Source organism: Diabrotica undecimpunctata, chromosome 3 (assembly GCF_040954645.1).
Source record: "Diabrotica undecimpunctata isolate CICGRU chromosome 3, icDiaUnde3, whole genome shotgun sequence".
In the NCBI taxonomy this organism is placed as follows: domain Eukaryota; kingdom Metazoa; phylum Arthropoda; class Insecta; order Coleoptera; family Chrysomelidae; genus Diabrotica; species Diabrotica undecimpunctata.
In genome coordinates, this window is record NC_092805.1 from 152,868,800 (window position 1) to 152,893,592 (window position 24,793).

The following is a 24,793-nucleotide window of genomic DNA, read 5'->3' on the forward strand; positions in this document are numbered from 1 at the left end:
TTGCATCTTGCTACAGAGAAAACTCTAGTCTATAATATATAAGTTCTACTTTCTCTTGCTACAGAGAAAACTCTAGTCTATAATATATATAGTCTATAATAATATGTCACTAGTATGACCTAATCTAATACTGGTTATTGTCACCTGATCTCTTCTTTTGGTGGAGAAACATCTCCAAGGTTTAATGTTCGGTTTAATATTCCGAAAATTGGACACTTTGGTAGAAAATTGGTCGAATTTTCACAAAAAATGATCGAAAATTAAATAAATTCGTGTTTTTTACTTCTAAAATTTGAAAAAGCGATAAAATGAACAATATATTGACGTTGTGATTTAGGGAAATTAATAAACTAATCAAATCTGTTTGGTTTTTTTTTCAGCAGATAGTCCAGTTAAAACTGACGATTTGAACGCAAAGTAACTTTTTTTTTCATCTTGAAAAGTTAGCTGTCATTTTCCTAATTTTTATATTATTATTTATTTTATATTTAAATTAGCCATTTGCAAATAAGGGGCCTATCAAGTGTTGCCCAAGAGCTGCTATATATCTAATTTGCCAAACTCCCAAGGACTCGAAAGGATTTAACGGCGGTAAGGATAAGACCTTCATCAAGAGACATGGAACAGCTAGTGGAGGATTGCGAGATAAATGGACTGCAACTGATTATTGGCTGTAATTTGTAATACCATCTGGCCTGAAATAGCTTATTCTATCACCAATAAAAGACAGGATTCATTCCTTAGTCTTAGAAAATGTCTATCTAATACATATTAATTTTGCTACATGGTTGACTGGAAGGAAGTTTCCCAGTAAGCGTTTTTATTTTTGGTTGCATTGTGTTTTTCAATGAGCTGAGGCAAATACCAGTGTGAAACAATTATGTGTCGCCACTCTTTAAAGCTTTTATTTCCTACTAATTCTAACAATTTCCTACCAATATTCAGACTATGACCTTAGAGTGTTTCTGAGATTGCCAGTAGCCTCTTGAATATCTATTCGTTTATTGATCCGCTTGTGTTTAAAATCTATGATGATATTTTCTTTTCTGATCTAATTATTACGTTACTCATGTTCTATTATAATATTAATATCCTATTCTAACCTCTTGACTTATAACAATGTGCACATGGAAACGTTTGGTATAGTCTTCATAGCTGCTATTGGTGTGCTCTAAAACTTCGTGTAATTCTAAACTAGAAAGTCTTTCCACCTTGAATAATTTGAGAATGATAATTTTTTGCTGCATTTTTGCCCAAAATTTTGAGGAGATACTCCACCATACCAGGTGGCCTAGGGCTTAATAACACAAAAAGTGTCCCAAAGGGGTCAATTTTTTTGATACTGAAAACATCTGGGATGACAAAATTTTTTCCTTAAAAGTAATGAGAGTCGCATAGCTTAAATCTGAATTTATTTTATACGGCGTTATAGTCTGAAACTTGCCTGGTAATTCTTGAAATCACCAGATCTCATAAAATATGGTAGTATTGCTTAAAATTCAGAAAACTATCTAAGAGTTTTGACATGAGTAAATTTAAAAAAAAAACATTGTACAATGAAATTAAATATAAGGGGTTTTGTGTTAAACTTTATTTTTATAAAAGTTTATAATTTTTAAGTAGTTGTTGAATTTCGACCACACTTTTTCCCTTGGTTTCAGGTACCACGAAATAAATAATAATTGTACCAATCATGCAACATATTCCAAACGTCCACATACACCAATGTGTCCCTATTAATTCTGCCACAATCGGGTAGACACTGATTAGAATCGTTATGTCAAGAAACCCTAAAGTCATAACAAACGCACATCCTGTGGACCTTATATCCGAAGAAAACATTTCGTTTACTAAGGTCATAGGAATTGGTCCAAGTCCTATGGATATAAATAAAGTATATATTAAAATGCAAACTAGTGGTACCCACGAATATTGATACACCAAGGGTGAATTTATATATTTCAAATAGAAAAATATCCCTAAAAGAAATATAGGTAGTCCTGCTCCAACAGCTGAAATCAGGCACAGTGGTCGTCTTCCAAATCTTTCCACTGTCATTGATGTAATTATACCTAAAATCACCTTTACCACACCTACGCATATAGCAACAGTATCCCCAGATATGTCTGATCCAAACTCATTAAATATGGGTGCCAATAGTGTCATTATTGCAGGAAATCCAGATATATGTTGAACAAACATTGGAATGAACGCCATGAATATACCTAAGCGTCCTTCTTTAGTACCAAAAAGTTTTCTAAAATTAAATCCTTTACTTTTATCAGTATATTCTAAACTCTCCTTAATTTTAAAAAAATCTTGCTCTAACTCTGCTTCAGTTTTATTTTTACGCAGTTTTTTTATTGCTTGTATACACTTTTCTTTTCTTCCATTGTGTAAACTATAAACTGGGCTCTCAGGAGCAAGAAAGAACAGTACCATGAATGGAATCAATGGAGCTGCTAATATTATTGTAAATATTTTATAACTAAACATTGGACCAATTATAAAGGTACAAAGTTCACCAACAGGAATGAATACCCCCATAAGGCAAATAAATTTTGCACGATTGTGGTCTTCGCAAATTTCTGTTAGATACATCGGTATCATACTAAGTAATCCAATTACAGCTGCACTTGAAACGACGCTGAAAGCGGTCATAACATTAACGTTTTTACTAAAGGCTAATCCTATTAGACCTATATAAATAATTACAGCCATCCAAAATATGCTCATCTTCCTGCCGATTAAGTCTGCCAGTTTTGGTAGAAATAGTGAAATTACTAGCGAGAGTATTCCTTTAATGCCCATAAACTTGGATAATTCATAGGATTTTATTGGTCTTCCCAATGGATTTATATTGGTATCGTTAGATTCTAATTTAACAATTGCTGGAGATGTCCATACTAGCATAGTTCCACATACTATTGCTGTCAACATTACTGAAAACATAACACAGAGTTATAAAAGTATAAAATTATTTATAAATATATTAGTTAAATAAGAGCAATAAAAAGGTTATGGCAGCACCACACTGCCCTATGTGCTATTTGTTATGTGTGAAAATTTTCAAAGCAATCTGCATGTAAATGTACATTGCAATTTTTATAAAGGTAAATAGTATTATTTTTACCCTCTTTGCACCTTTTTCGAATTTAATTATTGTATGTCCAATTTTATCAAATATTACTTCTGGACGAACGGATTCTCTTGGTGGCCTCTTAATGCTGGTACTTTTTGTAGCATTGTCTTCGCATTTTATCAGACAGACTACCAAATAAGACTTAAACTCTAATTGAGACATACTTAAACTATTTGCTATTCTATATAATTTTCGTGAATTAGTTATAACGCTATATTAAGTATTGATGAAAAGAGGCCACCACCATTTTTTACTTCGTATATTTGTATTTTACTTACTTTGTCGTGTCTGGACATGTCATTCATAAAATTTTGGCCCAGACTCGGGCTACGTTGGTTCCATCTTGCTTGGCGAGCCACAAATCTTCGAGTGTACTTCGATGAGGACAGTTTCTGCATGTAAGAAGATGTTCCATATTCTGTGTTTCTCTAGAGTCACAGTTCACATCATCTTGGTCGATTTTTTCCCATTTTGCCATGTTTGGTTTTACTGGAGCGACCCTTGTTCTTGTCTTATTTATAGTTTTTCACGTTTTAAAGTCTAGGGACTGGCCGGTCCATTTAACGTGGGGAAGAGGAAAATACTCAGCCGGTTCATCCTGCACTGTTCCAAGGAAGCTTTTCCTAGATTTTAGTCGCTGGTGTACGAGTCTTGTATAGGGCGTGCCGCTCATCTGCGATCTGTTTAATTTTCTGTAAGTGCTCTGTAACGCATCTGAGTGTTGAGGGTTCTGCAAAACCCACTACTTTATATAGATTAGAGAGTGGCGTTGGTTTTATGCACCCCGTTACTATCCTGCATGTCTCATGAGCGCAGTATTAACTTGTTTGGTGTGGGCAGATCTACCCCAAACGGGGCACGCATATTCAGCAGTTGAGAAATACAGTGTCTGTGCCATTGTTCTTAAAACGCCAGGACGTGCGCCCCATTTACTTCCCGTTAGCTTTCTGAGTATGCTGTTCCTAGTTGTTACTTTCCCTCTCGTTTTTATGCAATGTTGTCTGTAGGTGAGGGAACGGTCCAGAGTTACTCCAAGATATACAGGTTGGTTTGTGTGTTCTAATGTATTACCATTCCACGCAATTTGGAGTTTTCGCTTGGATTCCTTTGCGCGAAGGTAGAAAGCGCAGACTTGGGTTTTAGAGGAATTGGGTCTCAGGAAATTCTGCAGGAATTACGCTGTTATTGTTTTTAAGGCAGTCTCGAGTTTCTTCTCTACTTCTTCAAAACTATTTCCTTGAGCACATATTGCAAGATCGTCAGCATAGAGGAAGTGCTTGGTTTCGGTCGGAGTAGGCTGGTCGTTTGTGTATATATTGAAGAGCATTAGTGCTAAAACACTAAAACAATCCTGTGGAAGACCATTTTTTTGAACTCTCCACCTACTTACTTTACCCTCCACCATAACGAAGTAACGTCTGTTTCGCAGTAAGGAATATACGACCTTACCCAGATGGTGGTCACTGAGAGTGTCGTATAATTTGTGGAGCAATGTTTTGTGCCTTACTGTGTCATAGGCTGCTGTCAAATCTACGAAAGCAGCCCCTGTTATAAGTTTTTCTTCAAAGCCCTCTTCAATGTGTTCTGTTAGTGCGAGAACTTGACCGGTGCAAGATTTGCCGAGTCTGAATCCTCCTTGTTGTGGGATGAGGTGCTTGTCGACATTTTTTTCTATTCTGGCGAGTATAAATCTCTCGTATAGTTTGAAAAAGTGACACAACAGCGAGATAGGTCTGTAGCTACTGGGGTTTTCTGGGTCCTTTCCTGGTTTTAACAAGGCTATTACTTTCCTCCATGATTTTGGAATTTCGCAGGTTTTGCAGCACGTGTTATAAAATTGCAAGATCCAGTTTTTTGCTCTTTGGCCTAGATGCTTTATTTGTTCACTGCATATATCATCCACACATGTAGCTTCCCCGTTTTTTAACCTGTTCATACCGTCGTGGAGTTTTTTTAGTGTAATAGGAGTACCTAGGTGGTTTGTCTCCGAATCCAATCTTCTTCTAGTGTTTGGGCCTTTATAACGGTTCGTAGTTCTTCCATTCATAAGGAGTTGAGCAGCAACTTGGTTTGCTGTAACCTTGCAACGTGGTTTATGTTCTTTTGGATCACCGCTAAGTTTTTTACAAGGTTCCATGCTATTTTGCTACTACGTGTCATGTCAATTTTTTCCAGGGTCTCAATCCATTTTTCCTGTCTGGCTTGACTTAGCCGTTGGAGTAGTACTGCTTCATAGTCAACCGTTTTTTTGCTAAAAGGGTCAGTGGAATAGAGGGTTTCGTATGTTCTCATTAGCTCTTTGGACTCGCTGGACATCCCAGTAACATATGGTTGTCTACATCCTGTTTTGTGTACCTCAACAAATTTTTCATAGTTCGTTACTTTTGGTTCAAGACGTAGCAGCTCAGAATCTAGCACGTCTGCATACTTTTGCCAGTTTGCCTTTTTGAAAATAAATCTCCTTCTGAATGAAACAGTTTGTGGCCTGACAATTGGAAAGATATTTATATCAATTGGTCTATGCTGAGTTTTTGGTATAGGGCCATATACTACTTTGGTACATCGGTCTTCGAGGTTGTTAAACATAGACATAAAGCTCCTCTGTCTTTTTTTGGTAATATTTTGGCCCCCTTCTAAAGAAGCTTTATTTGTTCGATTTTCTCGAATGGTACTCGTAGCAAAATAATTCATCTGCTATAAGTTTATAGGACGAAAAATAATTATTAAAAAAATTCTGTCATGTAATGGATTTTCAAGTGAAGAGAAAAAGTCAATCACTATATGTTTACCAAGTCTAAGTGAAGATTTTTCTTTTTCCGTTTCTTTATCTGATGAACACAAACACGACAACTTACAGGAATGGTTGCTACAGTGTTGCGTCTTATCACCGCTACTGTTTAATTTGTATTCGAAGTCTATATTCAGAGAAGCATTAGACGATGTCCAAGACGGAATTAAGATTAACGGAATCAGCATAGACAACATCAGATATGCTGATGATACGACAACATCAGATATGCTGATGATACCGTCTTAATACGCACAACAACTACAAAATATAATAAATGCGGTGGTTCGCTACGGCGAAATGTTCGGTTTACATCTAAATTTTACCAAAACAACTTTAGAATTTTCAATGACACTAATAAACGTACAGGTGTATGCCAAGGGCCAAATAAGAGAACAGGTAAATTCCATAAAATATTTGGGAGCAAATATCAATAGTCAGTGTAATCCAAAAAAAAAAAAATTTCAGAATCGAACAAGCAAGGAAAACATTCATGGGCATGAAAACATTTTTTACAAAATCAGACCTTAGTCTACAGCTTAGAATCCGAATGAACAGATTTTTCTGCCTTACTGTATGGCTGTGAAAGTTGGACAATGGACTCTGAAATGGAAAAAAGAATAGATGCCTTTGAGATGTATATATATATATACATATATATATATATATATATATATATATATATATATATATATATATATATATATATATATATATATATATATATATATATAGACGAATGTTGAGAATTCCATGGGTGCAAAGAGTTACTAATGTTGAGGTACTTCGTCGCATGTGTAAACAAAAAATGACTAAGAATAATCAAAGAGAGAAAAATGCAATACTTGGGTCATGTGTTGAGAGGCGAAAGATATGAATTACTTCAAGTTATACTGAAAGGGAAAGTACAGGGCAAAAGATCAGGAGGAAGACCCCAGAACTCCTAGCTGAAAGACCTGAGGAGATGGTTCGACCGTTCATCCGCAGAAATCTTTTGGGCAGCAGTTTTCAAACCTACAATTGCTATTTGGATTGCCAACCTTCGAAAGGAGACGGCGCCATGAGAAGAAGAAGGAATGATGACCAAAATAGGGTACCATTTGTTGGTCGATCGAACATCAAAAAATATTTGCGAATGTATTAGTTTGATTGAGATTTGCATTGTTTGATAAATGGATATTTCTTATGATATTCCTGAACATGTTTCTACTCATATATTTTTTTACAACGGGCAAACCCTCTCTCCCTCCCCTCCACCCTCAAAATAGGTATAAGTCTGATTGCGGTCATGTATGGTAACCCGATAGTATCAAAATACCAAAAAAATTTTTTAAGTTTTTTGTGCAAAATTGAATATCCTGACGATTATTCTCACGAGAATATTTCACTGAAAACTCAACTATCATGGTCAAAAGTTCTTCGTCAAAAAACATTAAAAAAATTTCAAGTAGTGTTTTTTACAAGAAAATCATCGTTTTTTTCCTGACACATATTCTTCCGGCTCATCGCAAATGTCATTATTGATTAGAGGTGGGCTAAATATCACTACTCTGTGATTTACCAGCTGTGATTAGAAAATAACAATTACGACCTGTAAATAACAACAAAATATACTGTGACTGTGATTTCGGTCTTCTATGTCTGTAGTTCTTGATCGCCAAAATATGATATTTAACGTTCTCGTCTCAGTCACAAAGTTGTGAAATGATGGACGTGTAACAGGATAACAAGAAACAAAGAAACAAAATACAGGTAGTCGGAGCACCGGCAGTATTGAGAAGTATCTATCTAATGAGGAATGCAAAGGTAAACATAATGTTTTATCACTTTTGGAGGAATATGAACATAGATAGTTTAGTATAATATTGGTACATAAACAAATATTAGTTAAAGAAAACGAAAAGGGTATTTAGAGTTAAAATATGTCTTTTTGGCATAGCTACGTTCAGTAAAACGAAAAGAGATATACAAAGGTACGTGGGTCTCCCCAGATGGAAGGACGGTGAATCAAATAGATCATGTTATAATTGAAAGTAAATATACGAATATCCTTTGGAAGGTAAGAAGTATAAGAGGAGCTGAAATCGTTCGGACCATTACCTTGTTAAAGTCACATGTGGGAGGAGGCTGGAAAAAATAGAGAAATCGAACAATAAAACGAAGAGAAAGTACAATATTGAAAAACTTAAGGAAGTAGAAATAAAAAATAAATATGAAGAAGAAATTATTGTACAACAATGTAACCAAAGTTTACAGACAGATCAAGCCTGGAAACAAATTAAATCTGCCGTAGTAGAACCTAGCGAGAAAATAGTTAAATGCTACTCCAAGAGAAGTACAAACAAAGATTGGTTTGACGAAGAGTGTCAGGCGATAGCAAAGGAAAAGAAGAAGATCAAACAATAAATATTAACAGATAATAGAGAGCGTAAAAAACAAGAATATAGAATAATTTGAGGAAGATTGAAAGTTCTGTGTAGAAGGAAAAAGAGATACCACAATAAGTTGAAATTAAAAGAGATAGAAGAGAAGTTTAAAAACAAGGAGGTGAGGTCGTTCTATCAAGACGTTAAAAAGATGAGAAAAGGTTATCAAAACCACTGTAGTTATATGAAAGGTAAAGACTAAAATTTAATTAGCACCACCTTTTTTAATTACTCCACCATATCAGGTCGCCTAGGACTTAATAACACAAACAGTGTCCCAAAGAGCTCAATTTTTTTGATACTGAAAACATCTGGGATTACAAAATTTTTTCTTTAAAAGTAATGAGAGTCGCATAGCTTGAATCTGAATTTATTTTATACGTCGTTATAGTCTGAACCTTGCCTGATAATTCTTGTAATCACCAGAATTCATAAAATATGGTAGAATTGCTTGAAATTCAGGAAAATATCTAAAAGTTTTGAAATTACTATATTCTAAAAAAAACATTGTACAATGAAATTAAATACTAGGGTTTTGTGTTAAACTTTATTTTTATAAAAGTTTATAATTTTTAAGTATTTGTTGAATTTCGACCACACTTTTTCCCTTGGTTTCAGGTACCACGAAATGAATAATAATTGTACCAATCATGCAACATATTCCAAACGTCCACATACACCAATGCGTCCCTATCAATTCTGCCACAATCGGGTAGACACTGATTAGAATCGTTACGTTAAAAAACGCTAACGTCAAAACAAACGCACATCCTATGGACCTTATATCCGAAGAAAACATTTCGTTTACTAAGGTCATAGGAATTGGTCCAAGTCCTATGGATATAAATAAAGTATATATTAAAATGCAAACTAGTGGTACCCACGAATATTGATACACCAAGGGTGAATTTATATATTTCAAATAGAAAAATATCCCTAAAAGAAATATAGGTAGTCCTGCTCCACCAGCTGAAATCAGGCACAGTGATCGTCTTCCAAATCTTTCCACTATCATTGCTGTAATTATACCTAAAATTACCTTTACCACACCTACGTATATAGCAACAGTATCCCCGGATATGTCTGAACCAAATTCATTAAATATGGGTGCCAATAGTGTCATTATTGTAGGAAATCCAGATATCTGTTGAACAAAAATTGGAATGAACGCTATGAATATACCTAAGCGTCCTTCTTTAGTACCAAAAAGTTTTCTAAAATTAAATCCTCTACTTTTATCAGTATCTTCTAAACTTTTTTTAATTTTAAAAAAATCTTGCTCTAACTCTGCTTCAGTTTTATTTTTACGCAGTTTTTTTATTGCTTGTATACACTTTTCTTTTCTTCCATTGTGTAAGCTATAAACTGGGCTCTCAGGAGCAAGAAAGGACAGCACCATGAATGGAATCAATGGAGCTGCTATTATTATTGTAAATATTTTATAACTAAACATTGGACCAATTATAAAGGTACAAAGTTCACCAACAGGAACGAATACCCCCACAAGGCAAAGAAATTTTGCACGATTGTGGTCTTCGCAAATTTCTGTTAGATACATCGGTATCATACTAAATAATCCATTTACACATGCACCTGAGACGACGCTGAAAGCGGTCATAACATTAACGTTTTTACTAAAGGCTAATCCTATTAGACCTATATACATAATTACAGCCATCCAAAATATGCCCATCTTCCTGCCGATTAGGTCTGCCAGTTTTGGTAGAAATAGTGAAATTACTAGCGAGAGTATTCCTTTAATGCCCATAAACTTGGATAATTCATAGGATTTTATTGGTCTTCCCAATGGATTTATATTGGTATCGTTAGATTCTAATTTAACAATTGCTGGAGATGTCCATACTATCGTAGCTCCACATACTATTGCTGTCAACATTACTGAAAACATAGCACAGGGTTATAAAAGTATAAAATTATTTATAAATATATTAGTAAAATAAGAGCAGTAAAAAGGTTATGGCGGCACCACACTGCCCTATGTGCTATTTGTTATGTGTGAAATTTTTCAAAGCAATCTGCATGTAAATGTACATTGCAATTTATATAAAGGTAAATAGTATGATTTTTACCCTCTTTGCACCTTTTTCGAATTTAATTATTGTATGTCCAATTTTATCAAATATTACTTCTGAACGAACGAATTCTCTTGGTGGCCTCTTAATGCTGGTACTTTTTGTAGCATTGTCTTCGCATTTTATCAGACAGACTACCAAATAAGACTTAAACTCTAATTGAGACATACTTAAACTATTTGCTATTCTATATAATTTTCGTGAATTATTTATAACGCTATATTAAGTATTGATGAAAAGAGGCCACCACCATTTTTTACCTCGTATATTTGTACTTTACTTACTTTATCGTGTCCGGACATGTCATTCATAAAATTTTGGCCCAGTCTCGGGCTACGTTGGTTTCATCTTGCTTGGCGAGCCACAAATCTTCGAGGGTACTTCGATGAGGACAGTTTCTGCACGTAAGAAGATGTTCCATATTCTGTGTTTCTCTAGAGTCACAGTTCACATCATCTTGGTCGATTTTTCCAAATTTTGCCTTTGGTTTTACTGGAGCGACCCCCGTTCTTATCTTATTTATAGTTTTTCAGGTTTTAAAGTCTAGGGACTGGCCGGTCCATTTAACGTGGGGAAGAGGAAAATACTCAGCCGGTTCATCCTGCACTGTTCCAAGAAAGCTGTTCCTAGATTTTAGTCGCTGCTGTACGAGCCTTGTATAGGGCGTGCCGCTCATCTGCGATCTGTTTAATTTTCTGTAAGTGCTCTGTAACGCATCTGAGTGTTGAGGGTTCTGCAAAACCCACTGCTTTATATAGATTAGAGAATGGCGTTGGTTTCATGCACCCCGTTACTATCCTATCTATCATATACTATACTATCCCCGTTAGCGCAGTATCAACTTGTTTCGTGTGGGCAGATCTGCCCCAAACGGGGCACGCATATTCAGCAGTTGAGAAACACAGTGTCTGTGCCGTTGTTCTTAAAACGCCAGGACGTGCGCCCCATTTACTTCCCGTTAGCTTTCTGAGTATGCTGTTCCTAGTTGTTACTTTCCCTCTCGTTTTTATGCAATGTTGTCTGTAGGTGAGGGAACGGTCCAGAGCTACTGCAAGATATACAGGTTGGTTTGTCTGTTCTAATGTATTACCATTCCACGCAATTTGGAGTTTTCGCTTGGCTTTCTTTGCGCGAAGGTGGAAAGCGCAGACTTGGGTTTTAGAGGGATTGGGTCTCAGGAAATTCTGCAGGTAGTACGCTGTCATTGTTTTTAAGGCAGTTTCGAGTTTTCTTCAAAACTATCTCCTTGAGCACATATTGCAAGATCGTCAGCATAGAGGAAGTGCTTGGTTTCGGTCGGCGTAGGTTGGTTGTTTGTGTATATATTGAAGAGCATTGGTGCTAAAACACTTCTCTGTGAGAGGCTATTTTTTTGAACTCTCCACCTACTTACTTTACCCTCCAGCATAACGAAAAAACGTCTGTTGTGCAGTAAGAAATATACGACCTTACCCAGATGGTGGTCATTGAGAGTGTCGTATAATTTGCGGAGCAATGTTTTGTGCTTTACTGTGTCATAGGCTGCTGTCAAATCTACGAAAGCAGCTCCTGTTATAAAATGTTCTTCAAAGCCCTCTTCATTGTGTTCTGTTAGTGCGAGGACTTGACCGGTGCAAGATTTGCCGGGTCTGAATCTTCCTTGTTGTGGGATAAGGTGCTTGACGACATTTTTTTCTATTCTGGCGAGTATGAGTCTTTCGTATAGTTTGAAAAAGTGACACAATAGCGAGATAGCTCTGTAGCTACTGGGGTTTTCTGGGTCCTTTCCTGTTTTTAACAAGGCTATTACTTTAGATTTCCTCCATGATTTTGGAATTTCGCAGGTTTTGCAGCACATATTATAAAATTGCAAGATCCAGTTTTTTGCTCTTTGGCCTAGATGCTTTATTTGTTCACTGCATATATCATCCACACCTGTAGCTTCCCCGTTTTTTAACCTGTTCATACCGTCGTGGAGTTTTTTTAGTGTAAAAGGAGTACCTACGTGGTTTGTCTCCGAATCCAATCTTCTTCTAGTGTTTGGGCCTTTATATCGGTTCGTAGTTCTTCCATTCATAAGGAGTTGAGCAGCAACTTGGTTTGCTGTAACCTGGCAAGGTGGTTTATGTTTTTTTGGATCACCGCTAAATTTTTTACAAGGTTCCATGCTATTTTGCTACTATGTGTCATGTCAATTTTTTCCAGGGTCTCAATCCACTTTTCCTGTCTGGCTTGACTTAGCTGTTGGAGTAGTACTGCTCCATAGTCAACCGTTTTTTGGCTAAAAGATTTAGTGGAATAGAGGGTTTCGTATGTTCTCATTAGTTCTTTGGACTCGCTGGACATCCCGGGAACATATTGTTGTCTACATCCTCTGGGGATAGCTTTTCTAGACACATTTTTGAATACCTCTACAAATTTTTCATAGTTCGTTACTTTTGGTTCAAGACGTAGCAGCTCAGAATCTAGCACGTCTGCATACTTTTGCCAGTTTGCATTTTTGAAGATAAATCTCCTTCTGAATGGAATAGTTTGTGGCCTGACAATTGGAAAGATATTTATATCAATTGGTCTATGCTGAGTTTTTGGTATGGGGCCATATACTACTTTGGTACATCGGTCTTCGAGGTTGTCACTTGAAAAACAGATATCCGGGTTATATCCTCTTTTCCCAACTTTACTTTGAAAAAATGGTGGAAGTTTAGGATCATGGATTAACGTGAGGTCACTCGTTTCGGCCCATGCTTCTACTGCGTCTCCATTTGCGCCCGAATCTGCATAGCCCCAGAGCAAACTCTGACTGTTAAAGTCTCCCAGTATAAGCTGATTGGGTTGTGATTGGAAGTAAGTTGGGGGTGAAAATATAAAAAGCTGGTTTGGAGGCTTGTATACCGAGGTTATTGTCCATTTTCCGATTTCAGTGGTTATTATCTCTATACCGCGTACATTTGTTGTTCCCACAAATGAGGATATGGTTTGAGTTCTCACAAATACCGCGCTCCCATGCTTACTGTGTGGTACCTCTGCAATCAGTTTCATACCGGAGACTTTCGGTCTCGCTGCAGTTAGGTCTCTGTGTGTTTCCTGGATGCACAATACCTCACATTTCGTGTTCTTGCAGAATTCTGATAAAATGTCTTGTTTGACTGTAGTGATGCGCTCGATATTTATGCTCGCTACTGTCAGTGTTGGCTCTGAGAAGAACTGTTGTGGCTTGATGTTTGCCATCTGATTTGGTTTGTTCCGGTGTTGGAAGGATTAGCCGTCTACTAGTAGACGTTTCCAGGGGACGCCGTCAATAGTGTTTACTTTGTAGTTGATGTGGCACTATTGATCTCGTGGAGTCTCCTTCCTTGTCCCCCCGTATATTTGTTATATGTAATTAGCAATGGCGTTTTAGTGAAGATCCACTTGGCCCATTATTTCTTATATTGTGAGGTTAGGTTGTGAAATCTATTATTTTATCTATTATTTTAATATCTTTTAAGTTTTTTTCGGTTTTATCTTCTAGTTATTGTAAGTAGTTGAACAGCGAAACTATTACTAGCGACTGTAACAACTGAATTAAATATTCCACCTAACGAGAGTAGTTGGATTTTTCACTGTAAACATAGACATAAGCTCCTTTGTCTTTTTTTGTTAATATTTTGGGGCCCCCTTCTAAAGAAGTTTTGTTTGTTTAATTTTGGTACTTGTCGCAAAATAATTCATCTGCTATAATTTTTCGAAAAGTTTATGGGACGAAAAATAATTATAAAAAAAATTCTGTCATGCAATGGATTTTCAAGTGAAGATAAAAAGTCAATCACTCTATGTTTACCAAGTCTAGGTGAAGATTTTTCTTTTTCCATTTCTTTATCTGATGAAAACAAACACGACAACTTTAAATCAAATCTCACCGGCTTTCCTTTTACAATTATCTTACAGGAATAGTTGCGACAGTGTTGCGTCTTATCACCGCTACTGTTTAATTTTTATTCGAAGTCTATATTCAGAGAAGCATTAGACGAGGTCCAAGGCGGAATTAAGATTAACGGAATCAGCATAGACAACATCAGATATGCTGATGATACCGTCTTAATAGCAAGCAACGCACAAGAACTACAAAATATAATAAATGCGGTAGTTCACCACAGCGAAATGTTCGGTTTACATCTAAACGTTACCAAAACTAAAACTTTAGTATTTTCAAAGACACCAATAAAAGTACAGGCGTATGCCAAAGGTCAAATAATAGAACAGGTAAATTCCATAAAATATTTGGGAGCAAATATCAATAGTCAGTGTAGTCAAATAAATAGTGAATGCATTCAAATGGGACTGGACATCAACAAAGATAAGACTAAATTTATGATAGTATCAAGGAGTCCAATAAATAATGAACAACTAACTCTTGGTGGACAGCAAATAGAGAGAGTGACAAAATATAAATATCTGGGAGCTTACATCAACACAGAATTAGATCCAGACCAAGAGATCCGGGTACGAATAGAAATGGCAAGGGCAGCGTTCTTAAAATTCAAACAATTGTTCTGTGACAAAAATCTGAATACTGCGCTGAGACTGAGGTTTGTTGAATGTTACGTCTGGTCGCAACTATTGTACGGGGTAGAAACATGGACACTAAAAGCGCAAATAGTTAAAAAGATTGAAGCCTTTGAACTTTGGATATACCGGAGAATGTTGAGAATTCCATGGACTGCCAGGGTCACCAATGAGGAAGTGCTGAGAAGGATAGGTCGAGACAAAAAATTGTTGAGAACGATAAAAGTACGCAAGACTGCATACCTTGGACACATACTAAGAAATAATAAATATAGTCTTCTGCAGGTCATCAGGCAGGGTAGAGTCGATGGCAAAACGGGAATAGGTAGAAAGAGGAAATCATGGCTGCGAAATATTCGAGACTGGACAAACATGACTGTAGACGAATTATTCCACGTTGCAAAAGACAGAGAAGCTTTTAAAAATGTGGTCGCCAACCTCCGTTAATGGGGACGGCATAGGAAGAAGAAGAAGTGTAGTCCAAAAAAAGAAATCCTATCAAGAATCGAACAAGCAAGGAAAACATTCATGGGCATGAAAATATTTTTTACAAGATCAGACCTCAGTCTACAGCTTAGAATCCGAATGATCAGATGTTACGTTTTTTCTATCTTACTGTATGGCTGTGAAAGTTGGACAATGGACTCTGAAATAGAAAAAAGAATAAATGCCTTTGAGATGTATATATACAGACGAATGTTGAGAATTTCATGGGTGCAAAGAGTTACTAATGTTGAGGTACTTCATCGCATGTGTAAACAAAAAACAATTATTAAGAATAATCAAAGAGAGAAAAATGCAATACTTGGGTCATGTGTTGAGAGGCGAAAGATATGAATTACTTCAAGTTATACTGAAAGAAAAAGTACAGGGTAAAAGATCAGTAGGAAGACGCCAGAACTCTTGTCTGAAAGACCTAAGGAGATGATTCGACCGTTCATCCGCAGAAATCTTTCGCGCAGCAGTTTCCAAAACTACAATTGCCATTTGGATCGCTAACCTTCGAAAGGAGACGGCGACATGAGAAGAAGAAGGAATGGTGACCAAAATAGGGTACCATTTGTTGGTCGAACGAGCATCAAAAAATATTTGCGAATTTATTAGTTTGATTGAGATTTGCATTGTTTTATAAATGGATATTTCTTATGATATTCCTGAACAAGTTTCTACTCATATATTTTCTTACAACAGGCAAACCCTCTCTCCCTCCCCTCCACCTTCAAAATAGGTATAAGTCTGATTGCGGTCATGTATGGTAACCCGATAGTATCAAAATACCAAGAAAATTTTTTAAGTCTTTTGTGTAAAATTGAATATCCTGACGATTATTATCATGAGAATATTTCACTAAAAACTCAAGTATTATCGTCAAAAGTTCTTCGTCAAAAAACATTAAGAAAATTTCAAATAGTGTTTTTTACAAGATAATCATCGTTTTTTTTCCTGACACAGATTCTTTCAGCTCATCGCAAATGTCATTATCGATTAGAGATGGGCTAAATATCACTACCCTGTGATTTACCAGCTGTGATTAGAAAATAACAATTACGACCTGTAAATAACAACAAAATATACTGTGATTGTGATTTTGGTCTTATGTGTCTGTAGTTCTTGATCGCCACAATGTGATATTTAAGGTTCTCGTCTGAGTCACAAAGTTGTGAAATGATAGACGTGTAACAGGATAACAAGAAACAAAGAAACAAAATATAGGTAGTCGGGGCACCGGCGGTATTGAGAAGTATCTATCTAATGAGGAATGCAAAGGTAAAGATAATGTTATATCACTTTTGGAGGAAATCGATAGTTTAGTATATTATTAGTACATAAACAAATATTAGTTAAAGAAAATGAAAAGGGTATTTAGAGTTAAAATGTGTCTTTTTGGCATAGCTATATTCAGTAAAACGAAAAGAGATATACAAAGGTACGTGAGTCTCCCCAGATGGAAGGACGGTGAATCAAATAGATCATGTTATGATTGAAAGTAAATATATGAATATCTTTCAGAAGGTAAGAAGTATGAGAGGACCTGAAATCGACTCGGACCATTACTTCGTTAAAGTCACATGTGGGAGGAGGCTGGAAGAAAAAGAGAAATGGAACAATAAAACGAAGAGAAAGTACAATATTGAAAAACGTAAGGAAGTAGAAATAAAAAATAAATCTGAAGAAGAAATAAATAAAATTCTACAACGATGTGACCAAAATTTACAGACAGATAGCAAAGGAAAAGAAGAAGATCAGACAATAAATATTAACAGATAATAGAGAGTGTAAAAAACAAGAATATAGAATAATTCGAGGAAGATTGAAAGTTCTGTGTAGAAGGAAAAAGAGATACCACAATGAGTTGAAATTAAAAGAGATAGAAGAGAAGTTTAAAAACAAGGAGGTGAGGTCGTTCTATCAAGACGTTAAAAAGATGGGAAAAGGTTATCAAAGCTACTGTAGTTATATGAAAGGTAAAGACGGATATTTAATTAGCGATCAGGCAGAATTAATGATGGAATGGAAAACATTTTGAAGAATTATTAAATGGTGAGGTCGAGCATGAAGCAGTAGACAACTGGACGGTTGGAGAAGATGCGATAGTTGAAAGGCAGCCTACAGGGGAGGAGGTGGTGACAGCAATACAAGAAATAAAAAATAACAGAAGTTCTGGTAAAAATGACATATGTATATAAATGTTCAAGTTTGGTGAAGAACAACTACAAAGAAAAATATACCAGCTACTAGTGCAAGTATGGGAAAAGGAAATAATGCCATCGGAGTGGTATAAGGCCCGCATATGCCCTATGCATAAAAAAAGATACAAACTGAAGTTTGACAACTATAGAGGTATAGCCTTACTAGACACGGTATACAAAATCTTGCACGGCAAGAATATTGAGAAACAAATTAAATTGCTATACGGAAACAATCCTACATGAGTATCAGGCCGGCTTTAAAAATGATAGATCTACTGTAGACCAAATCTTCTCATTAAAGGAGATACAAACGACTTGTTATGAAGGTAAAGTTTTCTGCATGTTTTGTTTGTGGATTTTAGACAAACATATAATAGAGTTAATAGAGTAAAAATGTATTGAGCAATGGAACATTTGGGTATACCAAAGCAACTGATCCGGCTATTTAAAATGACACTAAATAACTTTACGTGTGAAATTGCTTGGCAAGGTCACATATCAGATCAATTTATGGTTGCAAAAGGCTTGAGACAGGGAGATCCTTTATCCACAATATTATTCAACTTAGTGTTAGAAACTGTAATGAGAAAATGCAACAGAGAACGAATTAAGAAGACTTGTGAAGAAAATCATTCAAGAAGCACAGAATTTAGGATTGGAACTAAATGAAGACAAAACTAAATATATGATCATGGGAGGGACAGAAGGGAAAAAAGGACACTTTAGTGTGAGGTCAGTAAGTGGTAAAATATATAGTTTTAAAAGGCTGAACAAATTTGAATACCTGGGTATAGTTTTCGATGAAAATGGAACAGAGAAGGAGCTCGAAGCCAGAATAGCAAAAGGGAATAAAAAATTAGGCAGTTTTAGAGTCCTATTGAACTCAAAATACGTTTCTAGACAAGGTAAGCTCAGAATATATAAAACAGTAATTCGACCAACAGTAACATATGCCGTTGAGACATGGACATTAAATAAGTAGGAAGACGATACTCTGGAAAGATGGGAAAGGAAAATATTGAGACGCATATTCGGAGGACGGAAGAGAGAAGATGGTTGGGAGAGAAGAACCAACAATGAATTTATGGCTTTATATAAAGAACCTACCATTACTAAGTTCGTCAAGTCACAAATAATCAGATGGTTGGGACATGTCGAAAGAATGCCAGCAAACAGAATGCCTAAACTAGTAATAACCAGAAAACTAATCGGCCCCAAAAGAAGAGGTAGACCCAGAACGAGGTGGATTAGTAAAGTGGTGGAAGACCTTAAACACGTGAAGGTTAGGGACTGGAAAAGAAAAGCACAAAATGGAAGCGAATGGAGAAATATTGTCCACCAGGTCCTTCAGAGCAGTTAAGAATGTTGTATATAAATATTTAAGTTAAAGTTTTGTTTAAAATAATTGTAATTAGTTAATATTAGGATTACGTTTAAAAAAAAATGCCCTAGGCCTTAACGGCCTGTTACGGCCTGCAACGGTGCGTAAAAATAAATAAATATTCAGTAATAAACATCAAGGAATTGCTGCGTATTTAATCATAGATTCAGCCAACGGTGCGCTAACGCATCACTATATAATTACCATCTGATTCTTATAAAAATAAACAACTTATCACCAAAAATGACCTATACATAAATTTCTATATCTTTTCAGAAAAGTAGTAATAAAAAGCGTCCAAACAAAAATATATCCTATAATTTATTTTTAAAATTATGGATAGGCATTTTTAAAACGGTAAACATGAACTTTATAAAAAAATTCACAGAAAGCAAGAAAACAATAAAAAGAGAAAAATAATACCTCGAAACAAATCTTTAAGGATTGTATATTAAACAACCGCAATCGGGTTGTCTGTTGAAATCGCTCATTGAATGCAGAACTATCCTAAGTCCATTTTTGTCGAAAATTGACTTTCAACGCTATCATCTTTAATTCGGACTGCAGAATATGAGCGGAGAACTAGCCTATCGCCCTTCCACTCGATCCCCACCTAATGAGAATTTTCTATACTATCCTAATACATGGTACAATGAATACACTTGTACCATGATCCTAATATGTACATCGTATTAACTCTCAGTGCAGAAGTAACTTTTAGAGGTGATCTATACTAAGTCCGTATTTAGTTTGGACATAGACTAGTTCTGCTTTCAATTTTCGAAGTATAGTCCTATAAGTATTAATTAATTGCGGACATAGGTTAGTTCTGCTTTGTATCGAAATAAAAAAAAAACGATATTATTATTTAAATTATATGTTTACAATGACTTCCAGAACTCAGAAGATAATGTTGTCTGTCAACAAAAAAATTGAAGATACTCTAAAGACAGGTAAGAGGAAAAATTAGATTTCAAAACGTAATTATAATTCATATATTTTTTATTGTAGACATCCAAAATCTAGATAAAAGAAGTGCAGCTGAAAGAACTAAGTCACAATCGTTTCCTTCTTTGATAGTTAATAAGAAAAATGAGGAAATTTCTAGAACAGGTAAAGCACAGAAAACTCTATTTATATCAGTCACCCTTCTAATTAGTCGATTTTACTTTAGAATTTCCCTATGAAAAAATAAATAGAAGTGGCACTCAGCTGATGAATAAAAATGCATTGCTGCAAGCTGCACCTCTTTTGACCACACACATAATTTCAGATGAAAACACAGAATTAGGTAATATTCAGAAAATTTCATTTTTAGTAAAATCTACGTACTATATACTAATATTTTGTAGGTGTCCAAAACAAAAAAGTGTCTTCAGATAAAGATGTAGCTCGATTAATGCAAGAAAGTGTTATTTTAAGTCCTCCTTCTTTCTTAGCTCCTTGGGAAACATCAACATATTTTTTTCATATTAATCCTGTTACACAAATATATCCATCTGGTAATATACTGGATAATATTCTTAATTCAAATATAAAAGATAGCTCAAATTTCCGATCAATTCGAAGTAGCCATATGGCCCTAAATGAACGCAATATTTTAGAGGACGATTTACTGCTGTCTGAATCTGAAGAAGATCCATTTGCTTCTGATGATGATAGTAATGATCCTGATTATAAGCCAGTAAAAGAAAAGTACTCATTTCAAAATCAAGATCTAGTAGATAAAGAAAGTTTATTAGATGGTGATAGTCAAGGTTCCTCGGTGACATCTAAGCAGTTAAACACACGCAAAAGACAAAGAAACCCAAGTCAATGGAGAAGAAATAAAATTAAGGCATCCCGTAATCGTGGTGAACAATATGCCGATTGGAAAGGAAATGTCCATGCAAAGAAACAGCAGAAAAATGCTTGCAGTAATTGTAGAAATAAATGCAGCGAAAAGATTTCAGAAGAAGAAAGAAGGCAGATTTTTAAAAGTTATTGGCAACTAGGAGACATTAACAGACAACGTGACTTTATTGCAAACAATGTAGATTTGACAGAGAAGGTGAGAACACGCTTGAGAGAAATTAATGAAAAAAAGGAGAGCGATGAGGAAAACAATATTGAAAATGAAGGCAACACAGACAAAAGTAAAGGAAGGAAACGGGTATTTTCTTACAAATACATGTTTTATAATCGTGGACAGAAAACTGTTGTGTGTAAAACATTTTTTTTTAATACATTAGGAATAAGTGCAAAAGTTGTTAAAACAGTTATAAAAAAAATGGGAAGTACGGGTACAGTTTCAGAAGATCGTCGGGTAAAGTATGTAAAAACTCTAAACTAAATGATTCTGTCAAGCAGTCAATAAGAGACCACATTAATCTATTTGAAACTGTCGAAAGTCACTACTATCGGAAAAATACATCTCAACGTTTTTTGCCTTCGACACTTAACATAGCCAAGATGTATGGTCTCTATCTTGAATATTGTGAAGAAAAGAATATTAAACCTGCGACTGAAAGTATGTACAGAATAATATTTAACACTGAATACAATTTATCGTTTTTCATCCCTAAAAAGGATATGTGTGATATATGTAACAAATATACAGAAAGCACAATGGAAGAAAAAAATAAAATGGAAGAAGAATACCAGTCACATATTAGAAACAAGGAGGTTGCACGACAATTAAAAAATGCGGATAAAGAAGGAGCTAAGCTAAATAGTGAATTATGTGCAGCAGTTTTCGATTTGGAACAAATCCTACCTGTACCAAAATGCAATATTGGCCTTACTTATTACAAACTGAAATTGTCGACGTATAATTTTACAGTATTTAATATGGCTAACGGCGAAGGCTACTGCTACATGTGGTATGAGTCCATCGGAAAAAGGGGATGCTCGGAGATAGGTAGTTGTTTAATCAATTTCATTAACCATAAAGTAGACCGCTGGACAAAGCAATTTTCCTTCTACTCAGATAATTGCGCTGGCCAAAATAGAAACAAATTCCTCTTAACTATGTACAGTTTCTTGGCACAAAAGCTTAATATTGTCATTAGACATACTTTCTTGGAGAAAGGACACACGCAAACCGAAGGGGACTCGATGCACAGTGTAATAGAGAGAGCATCTAAGCATATTCCCATATTTTCCCCTGATCAGTGGTATACATTAGTGCGAACGGCCAAGAAAAACAATCCTTATCATGTGATCGAAATGGACAAAGAAAAATTTCTGGATCTGAAAGCTCTTACTCAAGAAATCACTTTGAATTGGGATCGTGACGTAAATAACGAAAAAGTACATTTGAATAAGATACGCATTATAGAGGCAAATAGCAAATTTCCGAACAAAATTCTTTTCAAACATGATTATCATGAGCAATATAAAATGATTGATTTATTACAAAAAGGTAGAAAGTCAATTAATGTCGATATAAATAATGTTGAGCTAAAACAGTTATATAAAGATTTTCTTCCATTGACTAAGAAAAAACATGAACATCGACAATTTTTGTGTAACAAGAAAGTGATACCCGTCCAGTACCATGATTTTTATGCTGATTTACCTTATTCAGTTTTACGTACAGATGATTCCGAGTAATAATTGCCCTTATGCCTCAGGAATCCATACTTATTTCTTTTTGAATACTTACTTAGTATTAAGATTTTTGTACCTTATTTAAAAAAAATTACTTTTGCAATTAACAGTAGTTAGTGTTATATTATATCTATTTTAGTTACCTAAAATTTTTTGTTTGTTTGTTTCAATAATAAATTTGTTTATTTCGTTTTTGGTTTTTCATTTCCTTTATTAAGCTCACTATATACAAATCAGAAGTAGCCTAAGTCCATTATGTTCCGGCTCGTTTTAAACACATTTAAACATATGTGGACATAGCATATTACCTATAACGAGCAAGATATCCTAAGTCCATAAATTTGTGTTTAACTGATTTTATCGTAAAAAACATAGCGTTATCGAAAATAGGCTGAAAAAGTTACATGATAATCAATTTTTTTTTTCAAAATTTTTGTTTAGTTTTACATTAAATAAAAAAATGCTCTCCTGTAAAATTTGTATTTTGTGACTTAGGATAGTTCTGCATTCGATAAGCGAAATGCTCTATTAAAAAAAATATAAAAGTTAATAGTGCGTATGTGTACCATTGACAGAAAATGGGTTAATATAAACATGTGTAGTGACGTATATTAAGAATAAAAATTAATAAAAAATCAAGAAAAATTATTATTTTTATTTCAATTATTCTTTAATTTACTACAACTTTACGGTCCTTACCTGTCATGAATGTGAAATATAAAAATAAAGTATCTGGCCTTTTAATTTCATCTGTAGCTTGATTTACTTGGGAATATTTTACTTCCTGGAAAACATTTTTTCCATGAATTGGAGTATTACCTTTATCATTATCCATTTTGCTGTAGTGTTAATAAATGACAAGCTCTTTTCTACTACTATCTTATTTTCTTAAAGTGTTTTAATAGTTAGATTTAATATAAAGGTAAATATTTGCTATTTAATTAAACTATTTTGTCATAAGTTAATACACACTGCGTCTTCTATTATAGTTTTGCACAAAGATAGGGATAATAGTATAATCAAAACAAATGTACTCTGTAAAACATACTTAATTTCTGTAGCTTAAATAAAATATTTTAACATAGAGAAATACTTATACACTTAAGATCAGCATGCCTTAGAAGCCCAAACCTGCAATAGTTTTCTTCTATTTTTTTCTTACTTATGCTGAGTTTTTCCAATCTTGTAACCTCAAAAATTTTAGATCTTCTTTCACCGGCTTCGTCCATTTTCTTCAGGGGTGTCTATAGTTTTTTATTTCTTTGGGAATTCTTCCTTCTTTCATTGTAGTTGTTGCTCTTGTCTATAATATAAGTAGCGAGCCAGAGATTGGGACTGACTAAATATGAAGACTTGGAGTGAAGAATTCTTCGTCGAAACAATTTTTAAGTAGAGTTGATAATAAATAGTATTTGCTGATTTTAAAACACTTTATTTTATGTAGTACAATTACACAAATACTTTGTTACAAAACGTATTTAACTAAAATAAATTTTATTCTTTTTTTTTCTGCTATATACGAAGAGAGTTTTACGTAATACGCGAATAAGTTGCAAAGTGAACTAGTTACTAGTGAACTAGTACTATTATAAAATGAAAAAGACAGTCAAGATTTGATTTCACGTACTAAGCGTCTATGTATCTGTTTATACGTATTTCGCTTTAATAAAGCTCATCAGAACAGCTATTCATAGGCGTTCTCAACGTGAAAAATAAATCTTTCCTGTCTTTAAGAAGCAACAATAAAATGGCTTCGAAACGGACGCAATAGCGACATCTGATATTTAATCCATAAAATAGTTTCGAAACACAATTCAGATTTCTGCCTTAATCTGAGCCTTCTAAAAATTACAAGGCATAGCAGACGTTGATAAAGATGTTAATATGTTAAGAACAGATACATAGACGCTTTGTATGTGAAATCAAATCTTGACTGTCTTTTTCATTTTATTTCGATCTACTCTGTATGAGTACAAGAAACCAATTCGCAATGCAAATTTTAGATTCACCATGTCTCTATTAACATCTTTATCAACGTCTGCTATGCCTTGCAATGTTTAGAAGGCTCAGATTAAGGCAGAAAACTGAATTGTGTTTCGAAACTACTTTACGGATTTAGTACTATTATGTTATCTAGACGTAGTGCCTGGCTTCAGAA

At 34.8% G+C, this 24,793-nt stretch overlaps 1 protein-coding gene across 2 annotated transcripts; it reads right to left on the reverse strand.

Annotated features, from left to right (window-relative positions):
- Positions 1–1,586: 1,586 nt before the first annotated feature.
- LOC140436241 (trehalose transporter 1-like protein) lies at positions 1,587–23,500 on the reverse strand. 2 transcript variants are annotated; one of them, XM_072524940.1, is made up of 2 exons: positions 23,335–23,500; positions 1,587–2,942 (listed from the first exon to the last, which is right to left on the reverse strand). In XM_072524940.1, the coding sequence occupies exons 1-2, from the start codon at positions 23,468–23,470 to the stop codon at positions 1,597–1,599; spliced, it is 1,482 nt and encodes a 493-aa protein (XP_072381041.1). In that variant the 5' UTR covers positions 23,471–23,500; the 3' UTR covers positions 1,587–1,596. The 2 variants fall into 2 exon arrangements, with proteins under 2 accessions (XP_072381041.1, XP_072381038.1); XM_072524937.1 differs by lacking the exon at positions 1,587–2,942 and adding an exon at positions 8,834–10,255.
- Positions 23,501–24,793: the final 1,293 nt, after the last annotated feature.